The sequence below is a fragment of the Semicossyphus pulcher genome, unplaced genomic scaffold (assembly GCF_022749685.1).
Source record: "Semicossyphus pulcher isolate SPU_LCO1_2020_fin unplaced genomic scaffold, fSemPul1.0.p SCAF_10, whole genome shotgun sequence".
NCBI lineage: Eukaryota > Metazoa > Chordata > Actinopteri > Labriformes > Labridae > Semicossyphus > Semicossyphus pulcher.
Window position 1 is genome coordinate 24,071,474 of NW_027211604.1, and position 16,594 is coordinate 24,088,067.

General features: G+C 43.5%; 1 protein-coding gene across 4 annotated transcripts in view; it reads left to right on the plus strand.

Annotated features, from left to right (window-relative positions):
* Positions 1–16,594, plus strand: part of specc1 (sperm antigen with calponin homology and coiled-coil domains 1) — an 81,171-nt gene that overhangs the window by 16,877 nt on the left and 47,700 nt on the right. For 3 of the 4 annotated variants that reach the window (XM_069676404.1, XM_069676428.1, XM_069676412.1), the window contains exons 2-3: positions 1,835–2,013; positions 2,127–2,262. In XM_069676404.1, coding sequence (XP_069532505.1) covers positions 1,858–2,013; positions 2,127–2,262 — 292 coding nt within the window. In that variant the 5' untranslated portion in view covers positions 1,835–1,857. Of the gene's footprint in view, positions 1–1,834; positions 2,014–2,126; positions 2,263–10,663; positions 11,095–16,594 lie in introns of those variants that run through there. The other variant, XM_069676420.1, reaches the window with a different exon arrangement.

The window sequence follows — 16,594 nt, forward strand, 5'->3', positions numbered from 1 at the left end:
ATGTCAGTGTTGCTTAGAATGTGATTTATACCTCATAGGGGACATTCACATCCTCAATTTTGCTTCCCTTCTTCATTTAGCCCACACAGACTTCAGAGCAGATGACGAAGCAGGTTACATGTGAGCGATGCTGTAGGCTTGTAAACTGATATAAAAGGATGTGAGCCACCACAGCTGAGATGTAAGACTGCCAGGCCAGGCAGGAGTAAGTCACAGGATCTGGCCCAAGGAGGTCTTAGTATCATATGATGAGCCAGCTGGGAGACACACGCTCTCATAAGGACTAAAAACAAACTACGAACTGTGTGTTCTTAATCAGAGAATCCCAAAGCAACCACAAACATTGTGTCATAAAAGTGAAGTGTAAAACCTACCAAACTCGGTTTCTTGTGTTGGGAACATCTTGCAGATGTGGATCCCATCTGTTGTCTCTGGTGCCCATGCTGCTTATATAACCCATGATAACATTATTTGTAGATGTGCATAGTATTGGTTACTGCACAGTTTACTGCAGCATCAGTTGTCCTGCTCTGAACTGTTGTCTGAACACATGCAACACTTCAGTCAGTCCAGTGTATGAAATGAGTGTAAATAGTGAAGGGAAAGAAATGGCATCCCTGATAGCCCAGTCAAGGGTTAACTCATTTCAGTGCTTGCAGAGAGTAGACTCCCCATTAACAGCTCTGTGACTCTCAGAGGCCAAAGATCAGCTTACCCCGACCCTGATCAATGACTCAGTGAGTCCTCTGGGAGCGACAGAGCTCTTTTCCAGTGCACCCTCTCCTTGGTTAAGTGCACTTCCACCTCCTTCCATTTCCTCTTCTGCCAGATGAGTACATTTCCTTCTGGGCATCAAATGCACACCTTTAACTGTCTGCTTTTGGAGATGGAAAAATGAAGCCATTGTCTTTGCGAGGAATCACAGATATGGCTCTAGCCGGCTGCATACCGACTACTAGATCTGTGGCGATAGTGCTGTTTGTTGGTCCGTGCTGCTGAGTTGAACAAATCAGATAAAATATTTCTGGTCTCTCTCCTCCCTCTTGCAGGAAGTATTTCAATGGTGTTGCTACTTTAATGACCTCAGCTGCCCTCAGGGGCAACTTTTGCTTGTATATTTTGGAACAGCCACAAAATGCCTCTAGGCAGTGCTCACATTGTATAGTCCTTTTATCTAAAGAAGCAAAGGTACTGCCTATTCTGTTCTTCCTCTCAAGTTTAATCCAGATGTGGGGCTTGAAGGAGACCTTTAGTGTTGACCCACATCTGTAGCTATTGTAAGATATTATTATTTTAAATCTTTAAAATATTTTAAATACAGAGTTATGTATTTATTCTATTTTTTTTTTTAAATTTACATTGTAAGTAATTTCCTTGAACGATTTGGATCCATACTGCCCCACAAAGGAAAGATGGAAATCTTCAGTTCTGTGCCTAAGTGCATCACTTGTGCATATTGCTTTAATATGAATGTGTAGTTTTAATCCGTGAATGCAAGTGTAGGCTATTTATAAAAACATGTTATGGGTCTTGTTTGGGTTTGTTCAAACTTATTTTCTAATAAATGGAAGATCATGTGCTCCTATTTGAGCAGCACTTACTGGTGCCTCCAGGGGGTTTGATATGGTGGTTAAAGCGAGCAGCCTTTAATGGCACAATACTGAGTATCTGTTTTTCGAAGAATCGGCCTACCTGCTCCAGGAGAATGTTCTGTTGTATGGCTGTGAATACACCGAAGCATTGATGCTATTGCTAATGCTAATGCTATATTTTTTTATACATACATACAGGTTTGTTATTCAGAGCTTTCCTCCCTTCTCTACACGTCTCTCAGGTGTAGATTGCTGAGGTGCAGCCATGATGAAAGCGGGCGCCACCAAGGTGGGGCTGCCCAAGTCTGGACTTCAGGAGCGGACAAAGTCCTTGACCTCTTCTTCCTCCACCACCACCTCTACAGCCATGAAGACCTCCAGATCCTCCAACATGCTGGCCTCAGACCAGCGCCTCAGCAGAGTGAGTACAAGAAAACTACAGTCTACATTTACATGAAACTGATCAAATCCCTTCACAACATTATTATAACATGTTGCCTTTGTTGTTGATACTAACAGTGTATGTGTTTATAGCTGAAAAGAGCCAGCAGTGATGATGCCCTGACAAAGCCTGCACTGGGAGCCGCTGCCTCTGGTTCCCGAATGAGGAAGACTGTGACCTCTGGAGCCATATCAGATCTTGCTGAGGCCCGCCCTCGCAGCCAGTCAGGTAAGACACTACCTCTTCTGTCTAACTGTAAAAAAAGGCAGTGTGAAGCTGAACAGCAGGAGAAAGAGCTGTAATCTTCAGAAAATATGGATGCAATCTGTATTTAGTGTCACGCTTTAGAGATATAATCATAGTAAACGTTTTGAAAATAGTGCAACTAACAACCTGTGACCACTAGAGGGCCACAGTGCACCACTAAAGCTGCCCTCCACAGCTCCCAGGTGCTGGTGGTGACTGGTAGCCTGAGAGAGGCCTCTCTTTAACCTCTTTCTTGTCTCTGTTTTGACCGAACTGTTTGCTTGGCACTGGTGAGATGCAGGTGGCTGACGACTATGGTTCTTGTGATTTTGGTCCAAAATTAAGAGACTGGATGCATTCATGGTCTGCTCCTCAGAAAACACCTGCTCATCCGTGTGAACAGCAGGCGATGGTTTGGATGGCAAACGAGGAAAAATGAACTTTTTTCTCTTCAAGGGCAGGAGACAGGGACATTTTGTTGGTGGTGTTATTTTCCTTCATTGTGTGCAGCATGTGTTGATGAGTGCTTCAGTGTGTGTACAGTGAGTGTTGATTTAGCTTATAAGTACTCTATTATGATGTACGTGTGTTGAATCAGTAAGTTATCATTTTAAGAAACCTCCCAAAGACCTGACCTCCTGTGAAAGGAGCTCTGTTATTACATAAGCAAATACTCTAAGCGCACATTAGTTCAGGCACACCCTTAAATTCTACTTCACTGAATGACAAAGGTAAGCATTTATTTTCATCTCACAGACATAATTTTGCTCTGGAACATTGCATCCAAACACAATCCAGCTTGAAAAGGGGAGTTTAAGGAGGGGCAGTTGTCCCAGTTACCCCAAGTACTCATGTTACTTTCATAAGAATGTAAATGAAGATATTCTTGTGAGAACAAACATTTTTTATCTTAATCTTAAAGGAGTGAGCAGTGAAGATCCTTGTTGTGAGATACTTTTCTTTTTCAAGTGCTGTTATGATTCTCATTCACTACTGTGTCCGGCTGTTTGAGGCTACCTGTAAAGGTGCGGCAGCTCAAGAATTACACCAGGTCAGGTGACATTATGAATGTAGATCTTTTAATGGTCTAGTGTTGCATATAAAAGCCAAAAGGAGGGTGGAGACAGTTGACAGACTTATGCTACTTAAAGTAATAATCTCAGATGTTCATGTAAATAAATGTCTGTGAGTCTTTATCTCTCTCTGAATGAGGTAACACAATGGTGATTGAGCCTATGGCCCACTGATGAAAGCCTTTACATTTGCAGTATATAGTATTATTATGGACTGGGTGTCTGTGGCGGCGCCCAGTTAGTGACGCGTTTTCCATCAGCCAGCAGTGGTTGGTCTGCCAGAGAGGGTAGGCGGAGCTAAGCGGCTGCTTTTCCGCTCTCTGCAGGTGTTGTGAGTAAACAGTAATCTACTATGGCTGAACAAACAAAGAAAAGATGGATGACTACAGATACAACTTCAACAAGAAGTGAAAATCCAAAGAAAAAGAAACAAACTCGACGCTCAGATGAAGCAAACAGTCTGAAAAGGAAAGTGAGGAAAATCAAGAGTTACAACAACGACTCTTGTCTGGTTAAATTGGGAACAGTGCTCTTATAATTACAGATTATCGCCAGTGGGAGGCGCTCAAGAGCCCTAAAATTGAAATCTTGGAGATTGTGTCTGCAATAATGTGGCCCAGAGTGTGGTGTTTAGGCACATGAGGGGCAAATACGCGGATGTTGAGGATTTGTGGTCCATGCCATCCTTATTTATTTCCTGTAAAAGTGCCTAGTCATATTGTTTATGATCTGTTAACCTGTGTGCTTGCATTGCACTTTATACGAGCAAGTCATGCAACTGGATAAACAGAGCGCCTACAAATAGACCTGATAGCAAAGCATGTATTACAAGTAGGACAAATATAGTATCAGATAATGACATGGATTTGTTTGCAGTAATTAATATTGTTGTTTCCTTGTAAATCCTCTGTGATGGAGAATGCTCTGTTTGTTTACGGCGGCCCATCCGCACAGTGTGTGGATGCTGCGCTTCAGTGAAGTTCTGCTTCAAAGGGCTGTTTTGCTGAAGCGAAGATAATTGAATTCTACTTGACAAAAGACTCCAGAGGAGCCGGGAAACCCTGGCCAAGTGAGGCTCTGGGTTCTTTCATGCACAATTAGACCATGATCAGCTTTCACAGGACTGGGCTCTAATTAACCAAAGTTTGTTTTTTTCTGAGGGTTTTCACACCCAAGGAAAGGAACAGAGTCACACTTTGTGCTGTTCATGATAAATTCATTACACTTTGTGTTCTTCTTCTGGCCTAGATTTGTTCGCCAATTCCTGGTAGCCAACCAGCGCTGAGGACAGGAGTATAGTTCCTGGTCATAAAGAAAACTATTTCAAAAATAGGCCAGAGTCGTGATGCTGTATCACAACTCTGCTGTTGCTGCAATTTGCGTCACACATATCTCTGTGTTAAATTCATTTTCCCTTTATGTCTAGATACTGTTTGAAATTACTGTCGCATAATATTTATAATAGATGTATACGAGCAGGCACATCCCATCCTTGTATAGAACTTTAATACACCCACCCAAGAGTGGTAGTTTCTCTCAACAGAACATTCCCTCAAGGCAAACTGTATTGTTCTGCACCTGGGCTGGGACTCTGCACCAGTGCACGTCAAGACATACGACAAGAGACAAGGAATGGACATGTCAAACAGGTCTCACCGAGCAAGGTCTCATCAACAAGTGGAAGATCAAATCTGACACCTGAAAGAGGAGTGACTGCTAACCATGCATGCAGGAAGTGACAATCAGCATTTAGCCTGTCGCTCTCAATTCTTAGCCACCTTGTCTGACCTGAGACTTCTGCTGAAACGTCCACAGAGGAGAAATGCCATGATTTAAATATAGATCGGGGTGGTGAGCTGTGGTATTTTAAAGACATTGATGTTGAGAGGTAATGCTTGGAAATATGTTTGCAGTTATTGAAGTGAAAGTCTCAGAACTTGCTTTATGACAATTTGAGATTAACATGTGAACTGGAATACTGAGATGTATCTTCAGGTTGTCTTTGTAATAATGTCACCGGTGAGTTTCGTCAAATTGATCATAACAGATTAGCTTCTCTATATTTGATGTGTGACATTACACACTGACAAGTAGCAATCAGGACTTACTGGGCTCTAAGGCACACTGCGGCAGAACCGTCATCACACCCATCTGGCTGTAATTGAGTCTTTTCTCAGAGGCCGTCCAAGTGCATTTTATTACTAGACTGTGGCTGCATGACAGAACCCTTACTGTGCATTCAACACATACTTAACGTTATTGAGTCACAAAGATTTATAAGCAATGCCCCATCATGTGTCCCTCACAAATGATCTATTTCATTTGTCTGAAGTCATCTGAAGTCATGTAATTGATCTGTGGTACCCTCTTTCCCTGGATGAAATCAACCAAGAGTACCCACATTGGAAAGAATCTTCCATCCATGCATCGATTACCAATACTGCTTACCCTGTTCTGGGCTGGAGCCAATCCCAGCTGTCACTGGGGTGAGAGACAGGGTACACCCTGGACTGATCGGCAGTGTCAGGGCTGACACATATAGAGACAGACAACCTTTCACACTCACATTCACACCTAGGGGCACCAATGAACCTAACGAGCATGTCTTTGGACTGTGGGAGGAAGCTGGTGAGGAGGGAACCCACACATGCACGAGGAGAACATGCAGACTCCACACAGAAAGGCCCACATTGATCAAACTGGGGTTCGAAATAGGAACCTTCTCGCTGTGAGGCGACAGCGCTAACCACTGCACCACCGTGCAGCCCCCTTTAAGTTCTTATTAAATGTATCAATACGGAAGTTTCAGCAGAACTGGATCAGATATGCCTGAGATGTTTTGCATATGTGGAAAAGCAAAGAAGAAAAAACACCCTCCTTTTTTTGAAACTTTTTTTTTTAACTGAATTTTTCAAAATTTGTTTCACATTTTTGTGAAATTCTGATTTAGTCTTCAATCATGAAATGAATCCTTGGTACCCTCTGTCCCTGGATTAAATCAACCAAGATTACCCACATTAGGAAGAATCATTTTTATTAAAATGTTTGAAATACTTCACTGCACCCTCTCATATCCATCCTGGTTCAGCTATGAGGCTGTGGGCTTTGTTCAGATGCATCAGTGTTATTCTCACACGATGAAAGGCTGTTGTCTTTGTAAAAGGCTTCAAAACAATTCCCAAGCACTAAAAAAAAACAAGATTCAAGCACAGTAACAATACATGTATCAGGCTGAGAAATAGGTGTCAACATTAGATCTACACAAGTTCATGTGACACGCACACACATGCACACTACTGGCTTTAAAGGTCTGCTGACCCCGCCCTCGCCTGCCCTCACAGCATGATGTACTAATGAGTCAAAACTGTTATTTTTGCTAATGGACTCAAGTCTATATCCCAGTTGGTACTTAACCAACTGTACAGCGCTGTCAGACAATGGGTTAAAAGCCAGCCTCATTCTGATGACTTATTTAAAACACTTCATCAATAATTCAGTAAAGCTTTCAGTAGGAGAGGAGTCCCTGTGGAGTGTGCAGGGAGAAGAGACAGAAGGAGATAAGATTGTCGTGCTCTATAAATAACAGGCAGGTCGGGGTGACCGCAGGGCATAACTTTACCAATGGCCACTTCAATGACAGGTGCTTTCTTTCACCTATATTCAGTCGATGCTTTCACACTGATCGTTAATGTTTGGGTGAGGAGAGGTGAGCTGAACATAAATGTCTCCTCAGTGAGTCTCCTTTGATTCACTGAAGGACACTTACTTTCTCGAGCACTTCAAGAGTCCCGGTTGCTAATTAAACTGTACTGCTTCAGCATTAATCCAGCTCCACTGGTACTTAAGCCTCTGAGGCAAGTCGTTCACATATTTAGCATTGCTCACAATAGAGATTCAGGTGTGTTACTCTGTTGGTGGCTAATGTAGCCTTGTGCTACTAGCTTAAAGTAGAAGAAAGGATCAGGCTACAGAGGCTACAGCTCCACCACCCCAGATTTTTTAACTTTTTACATCATTTAAGTAAGACTTTGTGCGGCTCCCTCTTGAGCAACACTTCACCTCTGCAGTAGTACTTACCAAGACCAGCGTTTCTGCTGCATGCTGTCTTTCTCTTAAGTGGCACATGTCAGCGCGGTACTGTCACCTCATAAATCTCACTCAGCTAGAAGATGAAAATTAATGATCAGGATTAGCTTAGCATCACGGAGAAGCATCGTGCGCTCAAATGGCACAGCCTTTACTTTTCTTTCTTTGTGATGTTGTGAGGGACACACAGGGATTCTTATTTACAGGGATAATGTTTTTAATGCTGCAACCTGACTTACGTGCATCTTAATGGTTGTTGTAGCTGGTCTGACTGAATGTTTTTTGCTGTGTCATTCCCCCAATATCTATCAGCCAAACACAGGACGTCCGTCTCATTAACCTCCTGCCTCTCCTGTATGAAAGCTCTGCTGTCAGTGAGGGACAAAGAGGCAGTCTCTCTCAGTTTCCCATATGTGAGGTTTGCCAGCCCCACCAGATGGACTGACTTTCTTCTCCCTGTGAATCAGCTCCTAGCTTGTATCATCTTCTCCTCCCTTGTTGGAGAGTTGGAAGATGGATGTATGATGAAAGGGTTAGTTGACCTCAGTTAACGGTCACAGTGAAGGATAAGAAGTGCAGAGAGAACAAGGTGTGCGAGGAATATTATGGACCCAGAGTGTGTGTGAGTTTTACTATGCACAACTCAGACACCAGACTCCAGACACCGGGAACATGTGGTCCCAGCAGGCCCAGTCTGTCTGTCTGTCTGTATGAGTGTTTGGGAGGCAAGAGGAGAGGAAGCTATGGTCTTTAGGTTCCTCATATCTGTCAGATGAATTAATAAAACATGCCTCAGCCCACTGGGACGTCTTAAGACTGCATAAGCACTCAGCCATGACAGACACACGCTGACACGAGCAGGAGAAAGACACACGTGCATGCACATGCAGATGGACACAAATATGCATTCAAAACATGCACACATTTATCTTTTACGTCCCCCACATTGTCGTCTACATATCCACTACAGTATATACGTGATACTTTACTCCCCCTTATTGTTATACATGCAGAGCAAACAGGCTTAGCAGGAGTAGCTTTACACTTACTGACCACAGTGCATCTTGAGGCCAAAATTAACAGTTTTTCTAGGCATCTGGCATCAACTCAGACATAAACACACTTATAGGTTTGTGAAAGTTTTGGCAATCGAGTTTGAAATTCCTCACTCGAGAAGCTTGTGAGCCCTGCAAGTCCCCTAAAGATGCAAGACAGAGAGAAAAGGTCCTGCCAAATCCTGAAGAGGCCTGTTGGGCCCACAGAGATGGACGTCCTGTGGTGAGGAGAACATTCTTAGCTGGATTAGAGGCATGTTTGTTTACCAAAGTAGATGTGCTGCTCCAAGATGAGGAGAAAGGAGAATATTTTATCAGGACCAGGAAATGTACCAACACTTATGCAACATTTATAAGATATGAAAAGGCTTGGAAGCGGCCATGTACAGTATACTGCATGAAGAGTTGAATATTTACCCTGACGTGAGCAGAATTGTGCAGCACACTAGCCTTTCCTTACAGACATTGCTGGTTTTATTCTGGCTGGAGTTAGAGAATTTTGTGAATCAAAAATGCAACCTCAATTTTAAATGTGCATTGTGTTATTTTTCTGCACATTCATTTGTTTTTCCTTGGTTCTTTTCAGGAGTGGACATGAAAGAAATAAGCTGGTAGCTCTGCGCTTATGCAACTGAGAAGCTCATCCTACTAAAAATATCAGTGCTTATCTGTGTCAAGTGTGGCTTTAAAAATTGATGATGCAGTGAATATGAATTTTAATACAGTTTTGTGCCATTGCCCAATTCTTCTTGGACCAGTACAACACAGCATGCTGTGTCATAGAGACCTAGATAATGTGACAGTTTAGAAATAGTGTAAACAGAGGTCAGAAGCACTTTGGCTGTTTCTTCATTGTGGCACAAGTAAAAAATCCATCGTTAAAGGGCTGTTTTCATGCTTGTTGTTTATTTCAACTGGGTAATATTTTATTATACAGGTATTTTTGGCCCATAGATAAATTAAGCCCCTTTCCCACTGGTCAAAAAACCCGCTAACCTTGGCAGTGATGGGAACACAAAACCCGTGTCGACGTGCTAAACTCCGCCCCCTTTCCAGCGTGATGCTGTAACGCGCACAGCTACAAAATCCGCCCATCTCCGTCCAAGCTGCGCACGAACATCGTTCTAAATTCGTCTGCGCCGAGTTTGATAAACAGACTGAATTAATAATAGATAGAATAAAGACCTAACCACTGTAACATCTTCACTGGCCTCCATGCTGCTTACCAAAGAGTATAATGTGAGTTCTTTGTGTGTACCATTGTTTACGGGGCTGGTTTGTGATGTCAGACGCTGACGCAGCAGAAAAGAGACCGAAAGGAGTATACTCCACTGGCAATGGGAAAAGGGACAATCGGCATTTATTAGCGGGTCTTCCCGGGTCTATAAAAACCTGCATTAACACGCTAAATTTAAATGGGAAAGGGGTATTATATTTTTCTCTTTGCGACAAATTAATTGGTCTAAAGGGTGGAGGAATCATGTCTGACCTCCATTAGGTTTTGGCTAAACTTCCCAAATGCAACTTTGTTCCTCCATGTAGCTGCTGCCATCATAAATACTTAACATGTCTATACATTGTGAATTATAAAAAAACAGCAACCCTCCCACTAGCTCCACATAACCCCTCCAAAACTAGCACACGACCCCTACATTCTGTATACAAGAAGACACACTCACATGCACACATGCTATTGTTCTCTGCTGGGTGCATGTAGAGAGGCTGTGTAGCCACCCTGGGGTGGCCTCTTATCCCCTAGACCAGCATCCTTTTCCCCATTTATGATCACTTTAGTTTTAAATTTAGTGAGCTGGTCAAAAACAGGAGACGTAGTGTGAGGTCCCAGGCTGTCAGTTCCTTTAGCAAGAAGAGACAAGAGCTTCGCGGTCACCCTCTGCCAAAAATACAAATAGTGCTTTTCCTCTCCTCTTGCTCCTCTTTCCTTCCTACTTCCCTCCACCCACTTTCTCTCTCTCTCTCGCTCTAATGCTCACTCTTCGTTTCTGTACCAGCGAGAGGGATGGATCAACCTATTGTTCAACTGGTATTGGTGAGAGTAAACAGGCTGGCAGTAGTGGGAGGAGGTGTGTTAATGCCTGTGTGTGTGTGTGTGTGTGGGGCAAGGGAAGCCACTCCTCCTCTGAGCTGATTCCAGTCATCAGAGCAATAATGAAGTGCACACAGCGCTGCCCGCCCGCCCGCCTGCCAGTGTGACATACTGTCACCATTCTGGAGGACACGCACACTCGCACACTTTCACACACACTCGCAGTCACTCACTGACAGCACAGGCAGCCTGCCTCCTCACACACACACACACGCTCACACAGTCCAGGGAAGGAGTAGAGAAGCGAAAAGAAGACCAGAGGAAGGGAGGAATAAGAAGAATTGTATGTCTCGTATGGCTTTCTCTCTATGTGAGGAGAACAACGCTGGCTGTGGGTGCTGAGCAGACAACAATCCCCGACACTCACACGCACACACACCTCTCCCCCGCAGCCACGGATTCTTGGATTAGTCCGCCCCGGTGTGGAGAGTGGGAGTCGCGGAGCGGACCAACATGGGGAACCAGGCGGGGAGACAAGAAGAAACAGAGTCAGGTCTGCTTCTGTTGTATCGTGGTTTTGTCTCAGCATCACTTATTATCCTCTCTGTCTGCGTTTGTCTTTCTCTGTCGATGTAACAGGCAAAGACATACATTTGCGAAGTACAATAGATATGAGCTAATCCTCTGTCATGTCTGTCTGAGTACATCTCAGACACGACAAGTCCTGACTAATGAGTACTGACTAAGATGCGCACCAACAGAGCACCGACTGATGAGTACTGATTAATACGCCCTGGAGTTATAGGAGCTGTTTAAACGGGTTTGAAGTTAGTTGTTCTGCTTTGTTCTTGTGCCATTGTTTGTGTGTGAATGCGTGCTATGAGTCTGGTCTGCTGTGTTTTCTATTCTGTCTGAACAGTGTGTGTGTGTGTGTGTGTGTGTGTGTTTGCACCTGTGTGCAGATATTATATTGGGAGTCAGGTGGGGGAAAGTGCTGAGTGAGATTTGTCTGACAGTAAGCATGAGGGAACCTGCCAGAGGAGTATGATGGTATCACCAGTCTCACGCTCACATCCCTCCACTGCCTAGAGCTCACTGCGCCTCAGTGAGATTTCCATTTCAAAGTGCGTCTGAACTGCACTCAGCAGCAACTTCACGCTCATCGAGAGACAACCCAGCTCTTCCCTATCTGTGTAACCTCGCTGAATTTCTTTAACAAAACATGCATTTGCATGTGCTTGTGTATGAGCGCTGCGTATCCTCACATTTGTACACAAATAGTCCTTTAAGAGCTTTATCGTATTTATATGATTCGTGCAATTATATTTCCATGTTTTTTTCATCCCTACAAAAACCGACACTGAACAGACCAGAGGCAGGTGGCTCGCTAGGGCAAACGGGACAGACACACACACACACACACACACGCACAATACAGAGGAGTATTTTATCAGCAGTGGGCGTAAAGTTGCATCATTTTATAGCAGCAGCAGCAGCTTGTGTTGCTTGATGATGGAGCAAAGAAAGCTCAGTTCTGAAGGCAATGGTAGCAAGCTGCTGCATGCTTGAAAAGATTAGCTCCCAATTTTTTCCTCTCCATGCACGCACGCGCTCACACAAACAGCTTACAGTGCACAGTCAATTCAGTGTACACAGAAACAAAACATTGATGAGTGTCATGACAAAAAGGAGGAACAATAAAGGCTAACATTCCCTTTTTTGACCTCCATAGTTATTTTTTATTTTCTAAGAAATGTTGGGCCGCTTGTTGCTAAATATGACTCGTGATAGAAAAGATTCTGAGATTGGCACATGTAGGAGGTACATGGAGCTATGTGGGGTGAAAATAATGAGAGAAAAATGTTTGCACAGCCGAAGGAAGAATGTGCCTTCACAGTCACACTCCGAACAATCAATCACGCTCGCCAGGCTATGAAAAGCATTTAAACTCTGCTTGGTACAGTACTCTATGATCCTCGGTCAAACCTCCCACATGGACCTCCATTATGAAATGCAGCAGTCAGCTATATTGTTAATTGATCGACCTGTTATTCTTATGAATCCACTCGACATTTTCTCAAATGAACCTTTTTATTTAATGAAAATTGATCATCAAACGGCCGGATATTTCATCATAGCATGGAGCTATAGATCCACGAGCACGTGGACCAAGAACACACAGAAGCCTTTAAATCTGTTGTCTGTAAAGTAGTTGTATAGGATTAAGCAGACCACTCTTAAGCTTTGAAACACGGGTTCATTTTCTGCTTTACTCTGATGAACCGCAGTGTAGTGATGGACAGAAACAGTAAAGCTTGTATTCTACACGCAAGCTGCAGCTGAGGTTTGTCAGACTTTGGGGTGGAAAGCTAAAATGCAGTTCTGGTTCTGGAAGTCCAGAAAGTCTGGGAAAGACGTGGGAAAAAGAGGAACTCATTCAAGTTTGATTGATGGCTTTATCTCTGAAGTGGCAAGCTAAGGAGTAAGCTGTCTGCTGATGTGATAAGAAGGTCATTATCACAACCAAATTACACTGAGGGCTACTACACCAAGCCTTCCTGTCTGCCTGGCTCAACAGGAGAGCAGCCAAGACCAGGGTCTGCGGTCAGCATGTTGTCAACTGTTGATGAATGGTCAGTGAAATATAGTCCAATAACAGTGGGTCTATTTTCAGGGCTACAACTCAGGCAGTTGTACCCATTTGGGCCCAGGTTCAAAGGGAAGTGAAAGCATGTTTGTATAGTGAGGTGAAATAGGCAAATATCTGGACTTTCACATGGTCAAAAATGGACATTTCACATATTTGTGGTTTTCCCTGAACTTTAATCGGGATGCTTGAAGGTTGCTGTAATGTTGGAAGATGCTGCCAAATACTTTGAGAAAGCACAGTGTGTTTTGACTGCAGGGGATGCTTTCAGTGTAGCTGTTAGGGTGTTGTCATTGGAATAACATTGTTCTTTGCTCTACTCAGGTCATCACAGTAACAGAAACTTATCATTTTTATGAGCGCTGGTACAGAAACCCAGCTCTGCTAGACGTCCAGTATTACATTTCTCATGTTTGTCATTAAATGTTGATTTACACCCACACAGGTGTTTTCACTTAATCTACCTGATTAGAGCTCCTCTCAGGGCTGTGTGGAAGTGCGCACTCTGCGTGATTATCATTTCCTCTACTTCCCTGTCAGCTGTCTTGTGTCTGTTAGGGCGAGGCAGCTAATTCCTTTGTCACTCTAACTGGTACATGAAGTTTGGTGAACTCACAAAAATCCCATTGTAGCTTCTCCAAACATCAATAAAAGCAGAAGTTTAATCAACTTGTGTGCATGTGCAGGGTCTCATAATGAGATTTGCTTGCTAGCCCAGATAAGTGATTCATTAGCAGCCCCCTGGGCTCTGTGCAAGTTTTGACCATAGACTGTATGTTAGAAGTGGACAGAGCCTCTTTGTTTCAAAATTTAAGCCAATATAGAAGTGCCTCAAACTTGCATTCTTTGTAATGACCAACAGGGGGCGATTCGATTGGTAGCAAAAAAGAAGTCAGAATGTATCCACCTTATTCGTAGGGGCGCTGTTGTAGATAAAATTATGGGTACAACGTCCGGTGTGAAAGTGGAAGTACTAGTAAGCTACTTAGTGCCGGCTCATCGACAACAGCGGTTCTTTCGAAATAAGAATTACAACCCTATTTTTATTATTTTTATTTTTTTCTTTAAACAAATGAACTGGCTTTACCAAAATGTCCTTGCAGAGCTTGGGCACCTGTTGGGCTGTTCGTTGGCTGTACTAACAGCCAGACGGAGCTAAATCTGTGGCTTGATCACCACTGATTTGAACATGCACCCAACACAACAAGGGATTGTTCCTGTGACCAGTGGTACAGTTTCCATCGCCTACCTTCAGATGAGGCAGCCAAAAGAATGTTGCTGAAAAACCTGAACTTAAAGAGACCACTGAAAACTTTTTATGTGTGCTTGTTTCATTTCGTCGACAGAAAGCCAACGGAGGAAAACCTGCATCCTACATTGTGGCTGGGCTACTAAATTGTCCATTATAAAATATACTCAGCAAGTATTGCAGCTGCGTGGCTGCGAGATTGGTCTGGTCCTGCTACACATGAGCACCCAGCTGAAACTAAAACCCAGGCCTGGTGATGTGGCTCTGGCTAGGCTCTATGACTGCTTTGAGGTACATGAGGTCGTGTCCCACCTCCTTTAACAAAACGCAACCCACCTTGTTGCTGTGGAAGTACTGGTAAGCCTCGGAGCTTTTCAGATTGTTCATAGCTTCACCGTCCGTAGCAATAGACTCAGTGAAGTAGCTAAATATGCTAGTGTACGTTATCTGAGGCAACATGTCTGTGAAGGTTCTCAGTCATCCAGGTCATGGTAATTGTAAGCTGAATCCAAAAGACGACTGGACTTGGATGGAGTTCTTGAAGATGATTCTAATGACCTACAGAGGCTTATATTTCTAGCTCCATCCACCAGTCAGTTTAAAACGGAGAAGCCTTTCAGATGAGAGGTGAATCGTCTTTAAGAACTTCAACCAAGTCCAGTTGCCTTTTGGATTAAGCCCAGAGTTATCTGAGGCCACTTCTGAAGGTCGTCCTCCCAGCCCTCGATGGTAGAAGGCAGCGGTATGACAATATCCCGTTTGAGGAGTAAAAGATCGTGTTCCCACATGTTTTATCTCCCGATCGCTTCAGAAAAGAGGATCAGCGTTAGCCATTACCATGGATAACGTTTGTGACAGACATGGCGGCGGAAGTCACGCCCATAACTCCCGCAAAGGATCATGGGGGCTAGGAATAAGCTGGATATGTAAGCTTCAGAGAAAATAAACTTCTCTCTGTTGATTTATTAGCACAGTAAACATTTGCTTAACGTTTATGGTTTGAATCCCTAGTTTAAGTCTTCGACAGTTCTTTACGATGTTGATTCAGTAAGTTATGATCCCATTTAGAGTAAAATACATCATGAAGCAGGACATGCTTTAGGGCACAACTACCTGTGATTGACAAGTTGCTCCCTCAGTGACCTGTTAACCAGGAGCAGTGTGTATCCACTCTCTTGTTCAAATACGGTCTCTTCTGCCTCTGGAGACAACCTACATGCAAAACACAAGGCTTCGAAACAGTAGTTAACATAACAAAAAGTGATGTTACAGATGTTGAGACAGAAGGTTGTATTTGTCATGTTATAAGTTCTGATGGCCTGTAATTGCTGTATTCCCGTGTTGCAGAGGAACATTAGCTTGGCTTCCTCTCAGACATGTCATCTGTCTTCCTCTTTTTTTCTCCCATTAATGGGATGTTTGTGCTTATTGAATTGTTTTAGCCGTCTTGCTGAGAAATAAATCACAGCATTGAAAATAACATCCCGAGACCACCCTGGGCAGTGGTTCCTCTCATGTTAGACTACAGCTGACATTTGCCTCAAAAAGACACTTAAAAACTCGACTCTATTCCTGTCATTGTGCACAAATGTGGTGAAGCACTGATTCATGCTGCCTGGTGGGTGCCGCCCCCCGTTCTCAGCCGGACACCACAATGAGCAACAAGTCAAAGAATGTGGAAACACGTAGATTATTGGAGCATCTCAACACTGTATCGGAGCGGACTGACGTAGAACATGAGGAAGCAAGTTTGTCCAACTTGTGATAGCTGGGACATTGTGAGGAAGTTACATCAGTCAGACTTTCCATGGCAGTTCAGAGTTGGTACGGTAAACACATCGGACTTTCCAATGTGTTTTGTGTTTGCAGAGGGAGGTGTGTGCTGTTTGAGTAACCTGAGCCTGGACATCAAAGTTGGTATATTGTAGCCTTTGGGAGTGAGATAAAACACAGTAATTTATGGCAGAACATATAATAAGGTGTGTAAAATATGGACACCACACTTGAGTTTGATCTGACATGTTACGGCTGTGATTGTGTTCAATGCAAACAACACCACACTTGTCTCGATGTGGTTATTGAATCTGTCAGCAGGCTGTGGTTTGTCCTCACTCTGGGAAAGTAAAATGAAAGTACTGTCTGTTATCACTTTCCTCG